Genomic DNA, 7,285 nt, shown 5'->3' with positions numbered 1-7,285 from the left:
AATAATGGGTTTTGTTTAAACTGGTTGTTGGCAATATCATTAATGTGTTTGTTATGCTTCAGGTGGCATAGCAAATAGGTAATTTAAGAGTTTCTTGCTACAATGTAAGAAAGAATGTTTTTTCACAACACGAGCTTAGGGAACTGACTACTGACTAGTACAGCTGCATTATTGCCTACCTTGCCAGTGTTTGGGAGGAGCAAACCCCTAGGGTCAGGAAAGGAGTTAGACCACCTGTTTCAGCAAAAGCCTTAAGTTTCAGCAGATAAGAAGTGATAACAAATCACACTCTGTGCTGAGATGAGACAGTGTCCTAAACTGCATTGTCCTTGTTGCTTGAGACTGACTATCTTTTAATTAAGAAAGAAAATAGTGAATTTTCCTATTAAGAAGTTACAATTCATCCATTCTTTGTACTAAGCTTTGGACCTTTTGGTTTTGTTTTGTTTGTAGCACTGATCTTGCTTCAGTGTCAAGGTTCTCATTAAATTTAGTTACATTTGTAAACTGTTTAAAATAAGCACATGGATCCTAGTTCACAAGGTGGTTCAAAAATTGTGGGGCTTTGGCTGTTGCCATCTCTGCAGAATCCATTTGGAATGAACATCTCTGAGGTTAAAAGGGCCATCTCACTGCATTTGGAGGGCAGTGGGCACAGAAGGTGACACATGGGAGTTTGTCTCCTTGTAGTCTCAAAGATCACCTTATAGTCACAGATGGAGTTGTGTTGCATTGGAATGAGGAATGGGCAGGATGGCAACTGCATGAGAGACATCTGAAAAAATTAGAGGGAGTTTAAGGGCCGCAGGAGAGGGAAGTGGGGACCAAGAGACAGATAACCCCCGGAGTACTGCTCCCTTCAGGATCTGGAGTTGAACCCAAGAGCCCTGAGTTTATACTTCCTTCTGCTGTGAGGAAATGTGGTCAAATCAGCTCATGAAATATGTCCCAACCACCTACTTAATCTTTCTAATCCTGAGGTACTTGTTATATTAAAATATAATAATTCATCACTTGTGCAACTAGTCACCCTGCTAGAGATTTTTTCAGAACAGTTTAGAAAAAACATCCATGAGATATCATAAAAACAGTAATTTCTGTCTGGACCCAGGGGGATAAACTAGATCTTTTCTGTCGTTGCTTTCCCTGTGCACAACATAGATAGAGCTTTAGTAAGTCTCAAGCTATCAGTAAAGGAAGTTCCTCTCTGATATAGGAAAATAAAACATGGTTAATGAAACTGAGTTACAGTTTAAATATATGGATTCTGCTGTTGCCTGTGCCAGAATGCCTATGTAATGCCTAACTAGTAGTATTGATTTTTTGACGTGGTTGCTGTGGGCGTATTTGTACTGCCCAGTGTGTCTGAAGCCAGTGCCAAATGAGTGAAGTCAGTTTGAAAGATGAGCAGGGATCAGTGTTTTGCCCAGGCTAGTTAGTACAGCTGTAGAGCAAAACTGGGTCAGCTGCACTACTTCAGTATCCAATCTTCCTTGCACAATGCTGGTTTAACAGTCAACTATGAACATTGTGCCAGGTAACTGTGTGTCCCCTGTTGTGTTTTGCCTATAGGTTCCTTCATGGAACATTTCAGGTCAGCTTTTGCAGGTCTTGACCTTGATAGATAACTACATTTTTAAGCATGACAAGAACCTATATGATGTCAAGTTCTCAGAAAACTTTGTAATGATATATGAAAGCTTGGTTTTGCTTCTTTAGTGGTGCACGGGGTCATTCTGAGTGGAAACTTCTTTCTGTTCATGAGCTGTCTTGTGTGTATGTGTATATATGTATGTATTAGTAATGATATTCAATATATAATATAGGTGAGAAACATTTTTGACAGTTAAAGGTGCACAACGTGTTCCTCTAGTGCAATGATGAAGTGAACTGTTCTCAATTTGCCCATTTTTTTTGGAGGTTTTAGACCTTCTGTTGTAGAAACCTGCTTTAAAACAGGTATGTTGAAAGAGTGTTCTGTGCAGGACCACTGGGGAAGGCCATGCTTTTTGAGCCTCACCTGAGGGAAAACTACTTTAGAAAGATAACGTGGAGCAGAAGAGGATGACTGGCAATGAGAAATGGGTAAATTGAGAAGAAGCAGTAGCTGAAGGGTAGTATGGCAAGTAGAGACCTAAGTGTGGCTGGGAGACTTACTTCATGAACTGTTAGAAAAGCTCACCCCAGAGAGACTTAAGAGGAAGATGAAATGTTCTAAGCACTCAGTAGAAAAGGGTGTCCACTATGAGGCTGGGAATTCCTAGGTGAAATTATTGAAAATTCATCTTACTGCTGTACATTGCTATTCAACTGCCCCATACTAGCTGGCATTTAAATTTCCTTTCAGTTCAGGGTACAACATTCAATTATGAGTTGTTCTATTTTCTGAATGTCTTACAGCCCTGACAGGGGAAACAGTGTAAATAACCAAGGAAGCAAATACATTATTCTGCACACCATGGATTTCTAGCCTGTCTCATGAGCTGAGTCAAGTATTAATAGAAATTGGGCCCTAAGGATGGTCATATTTTGGTAGTTACCCACCTGCTCTTAATTAAGCAGCATACGGTGTGCCAGTGGCTCAGCTTTGCTCAATATAAACTACAGTGGTAAGAAGTCTTGATGAGGCTTATAGAAAAGATCTACCTGAGATGAAATAGTGAGTTCTGGCTTGAAGGAAGAGGTAAGATTCTTCCTTTGATACATTGCTTGTATATGTTATTTTTAGTACAACTGGAGAAGAGAAGGTATTGAGGTATTAGATTTGAACCAGAAATATGCTTTCACTTCCTTTTAAAAATAGTATTTGGCCACAGTCATTCCACAAAAAAGTAATTAGATTGTTTTTCATAGTAGTACAGGTGGAATATATCCAGCTAGTCTTAGTGGGTGCTGTGATCATTGCATCTGAGTTATTAACTTGGATATCTAGCAGACAATTTTCAATGTATTCCTGCATGTAGTCATAAATTCTGAAACTGCTTGATTTCTTGAATGGATTGAAACTTATCTTATTTTCCTAATATCAGTGGTGACTTAAAGATGCTAAAATGATTTGGTTCTCTGAAAGAGAATAAATAAGATCTCTGAAAAAATATTGAAAATAAATGAAGGAGGGGGAATAGAATTAATATGCAGTAACTGAGACAAGATGAAATATAGAGGAAATCAAACCAGGTGAAGGAAACGTGGGAAAATTCACAGGTATTTTTTCTGTTATTGACTGAGCAATACAGCAGTTTATTTTCTAGCTTGAGATAATGCATCTTTATAGGGCTGGTGGGCTATGCAAATGGACTAAGTCAATTGGTCTGAATAAGACCTTAAGACTTTCTTTCTTATTTCTCTTTTGTAAAACAGAAACTTAAAAAAATTGTAAGTGATGAAAAGCAGGCATTTTGATCTGCCCTGGAACAATTTTTAGCCTTCCCTATAAGCTATAAAATCCCTTTAGGGGTTTGTTATTAATGCAGATGGATTTAGGCCCTTGTCCTGTGATTTGATAGTAAATCATCTAAGGTAGGGTTACAGTTTGTTCAGGAAGAGTGATAAATCACAGCTCCTCTCTTGAGATTATATCAGTGTGTTAATCAAAGCATGATAATGGTGGTGAATCAATTAGGAAAATTACCAGCACTGCCATGTGCTATGTTACTAGGCATTAGTGGACTTAAAATTTTTAAGAACTGTGATTTTCTTTATATTTGAGTTCTTTGTTGTAATTCACACTGACAGGACATATGAAGTTAAAAACAGGAAAACTGCTGACAAATGAAAAAATATGGTATACCATATGACGTCTTAAAGGGGTGCTTTTCTTATTTCTAGTATGAGGTTAACAGCACTCTTAACACTAAGAGTGATTAATTAGCTGAACTGAGTAGTAGTTATCTCGTGAGAATGCACAAAATTCGTTAACTTCTGAAACACCTTCATTTTGTTGTGTTCTTTTATGTTACAAATCCCTTGAGATTTATTTTAAGAGACAAAGGATTTAACTAACAAACTTATTTGGGCCTGAGAGGCTGTAGGGCTAAAATATGCTTTAGCAATAGCATAAAGATTAGAAGTGTGTTTTTTTTCCTACTGCACATGCAATACTTCCCATCAAGTGTCTTCAAAGGAAGAAATATCTCACAAGTCCTAATTGCTGATCCTTCTGTGAAAGACAAATGGTTATGTGGTTTTTCTGAAAGGTGCTGTTCTCAGCTCTCTCAGAGACACACAAATAACCAGAAATTGGCATTCAGCTAGTAACATTTCAGTGTGTGGCAGTAGTTCTTTATGTTTGGGAGAGTAGGTCAATGCACACAGATAGGAATGTTGAACACTTATAATGAAACGTGATGCAGTTGTACTTCTTTAAAAATTGAAGATGTTGCATACATTCTGATAATGGAATAATGGAGACTCCCTACCCCAACTATCATCTCTGTTTAAGACCATTAGGATTCAGAATATTAAGAGCAGAGCAACTGGGCGTAACAGCCTACGTCCAACATCTGTCATGCTGGAGTCCATTAGTGTTCAATTGCATCCTATTGTTTTTGGATTATTCAACCTCATTTCATTGTCATTGCTTCTTCTAGGGATTAATCAGCTGTTTACAGCTACACCAAGTTTTGGAGTCATAATGAAAACAATTGAGCTATAGTTCTAAATAAATATACAGTATTCAGTCTCTAATGAAAAAAGTTACTAACTTATGAATGCTGGTAACAATTTAATTAAGTTTGAAATCAATACAGATAATAAATAATTGTGTGGCCGATGGTTGGTTGGTTTTACTGTTTGTGTGTATCATAAAATGATGTTACGATATTTCCTTTGTAAGTTTATGTAGATAATGGTTTTAATAATACAAGTACAGTAAAACGATGTGTTGATTATGGGGTCTGGGTATGAGTGTGGTGGCTTCTCTGTCATTACAATTTGTAGCAGAAATGATTCCTTACTGCTAGCAAGCATATTTCTTTATTTCACATCCTCTGCTATTCTCTTTACCTGTTTTAAGGATGTTACTAGAAAGACTTTTTTTTTTATTTCACAAAGAACACACATATGTACTTTAATATGATGTATTAAAAAAGGCAGTTTTCAGATTATTTGTATAGTTAAAGGTTTTTTTGTATGTCTATGCCCAGCCTGTCCAATATTTTAACAATCTTCATTGGATAAATCCAGAGTTATATTTTATAACTGTTCAAATACATTTTAAATTATTTTCATGACAGTGGATTTGCTGACATTATATGTCAGCAGATAAATAATCCCCATTTTTCTGAAGGTGCTACTCTCTCTGCAATGCTGTGTACTTTATACAATATTAAAGTGGTATGTCCTGAGGGGCTTCTAATAATGTGAGTTTACTTATTTTGATATTGTACAGTGTGGAACAGCAGTATTCCCAGCCGTATATGCCATTAAGCTAATTCTCTGCTACATTAGAACAGTTATTCCTTCTACCTCTAATACTATCTAAGCAGAATTTCATGTGTTTTAATACACAAATACTACAATGCACAGAGGGTTTTTTTCCTGACTTGCACCAGATTATCCATTGAAAGGATCTTTTGCTTAACTGCCCAGAGCCTTGTGAGGCCAGCCAGACACTACTCCAGATGGCAAGTTGTTAGGGCTGGAGAGAATGGCTTTGGAAGTCTTCTCAACAGATGAAGGCTGAAATGTTCGGGTTTTACTGGGTTGTTTTTTTTCCCCTCTGTGGTTCCCAGGGTGGGAAGGTGCGGGGATGGACGCCGAGTGCCGCCCGCCCACCTGCTGCCACCTGTTTAGCTTCTGCAGTTCCTATAAAGCCTCATGTTCTCTGTAAGACACAAGCATTGCTTGCCAGCAGGAGCCAAGAAAGGAGAGATTTGTGTTACCAAGTTATGTCTTCAGATGGCAACACTTCATCATTTCAGCATACTCTCCTAAGCTGAAGCAGAACTTCTTTCATCTGAAATCATCATTTGGAATTGATGTGGTTTTAATCCATTAAGATCCTTTTTGCATTTTCTTCAGTAATATACATCTTGAGAATGGAGATTTCATTTTTTTCTGTCTCCTTTAAGTTTACAGAAATTAAAAGAATGAAGGCATAAGACATTAAAAACTCTTTATTATTTCTTTAAACAATAAGAAGCAATTTTCAGACATTTCCAGAAGAACCAGAAGACCTTTTATTTTATTACTGTATTTTTTTTTAGATGCTAAGAAAAAAACCTGTCGTTGATACCTGGAAGCAGATTCAAGAGGCACACAGGCTACTCACAGGAGTGCCTTCCCTACAACTTTTTAGATACCTCATTTTTTGAAAAGCATTCTTTGCGTGCAAGGAATCGAAGCTGCATCGAATATGAAGACCTGTCAATCCAGTCATTTGGATTCAGGCACAGAATCAGACCTACAGTGCAGAAGTGGGCCAGGCTGCGTGGTGAAGTGCAGCTCAGAAAGGATGGAGAATGCTGCCAAGAGAAGACTGGCTGCCAATGCCAGGGAGAGGAGACGGATGCAGGGGCTGAACACGGCCTTCGACCGGTTGAGAAAGGTGGTGCCACAGTGGGGTCAGGATAAGAAGCTGTCCAAGTATGAGACCCTGCAGATGGCTTTGAGTTATATCATGGCTCTCACTAGAATACTTGCCGAAGCAGAGAGGTACAGTACTGAGAGAGAATGGATTAGCCTTCAGTGTGAACACTTCCATCCCGAGAGCTACCCCCATTACACGGGACAGAAGCCGGCAGCGGGCAGCGATCCTTACGCACAGCGAATATTCAGCTATCCCCCTGAACACTTCCAGATAGCTGATTAGAACTCAGTAAGAGCTAAGACTATGCAACAGGCCAGATGTGTAATTTAATAATTAGCAAGAGTTAATCTGCTTGAATAAGGTAATATTGGCATTATAATAGCTCATCCTTGTTTGCATCTTACACTGATTTGACAAAATAAATTTGCTTTGAGAACTTTAAATTTGTGTAGTGCTGGTGGAAAGCACACTTCTATTATTAAATCTTTCTGATAATTGCTTCCTAGTTCATGTAGTTAATTTGACTCTTTCATTAAGTAAGTTTGAGTTTTTTCTTACTGTGATGAATCATGACAGTATTTTCTACAGATCATGGGCCAGATTGACCCATGGTGCAACTGAATGGACTTACACCAGAAATGAACTTAATTCTCATGCTTATATTTTTATGTCAGCTTTTGTTTTCACATAAATGGCTCCCATGGAAAAAGTTTTATAATGTATTGGAGTTCTAGTCCTCAGAGAACTAACTTTCTT

General features: G+C 37.9%; 1 protein-coding gene across 1 annotated transcript; it reads left to right on the top strand.

The window, feature by feature from the left end:
* Nucleotides 1–6,127: 6,127 nt before the first annotated feature.
* Nucleotides 6,128–6,917, top strand: ATOH7 (atonal bHLH transcription factor 7). Its single transcript, XM_051617637.1, has one exon. It carries the CDS (start codon nt 6,356–6,358, stop codon nt 6,809–6,811), a length of 456 nt encoding a protein of 151 aa, XP_051473597.1. The 5' UTR covers nt 6,128–6,355; the 3' UTR covers nt 6,812–6,917.
* Nucleotides 6,918–7,285: the final 368 nt, after the last annotated feature.

Source organism: Apus apus, chromosome 4 (assembly GCF_020740795.1).
Source record: "Apus apus isolate bApuApu2 chromosome 4, bApuApu2.pri.cur, whole genome shotgun sequence".
NCBI classification, from domain to species: domain Eukaryota; kingdom Metazoa; phylum Chordata; class Aves; order Apodiformes; family Apodidae; genus Apus; species Apus apus.
The sequence above is the reverse complement of the archived record's forward strand: the minus strand, read 5'-3'. Positions and strand labels throughout refer to the sequence as shown.

What these genes read in the sequence shown, in the direction of transcription:
- ATOH7 (XM_051617637.1), top strand. Translation starts at nt 6,356, where the DNA reads ATGAAGACCTGTCAATCCAGTCATTTGGATTCAGGCACAGAATCAGAC.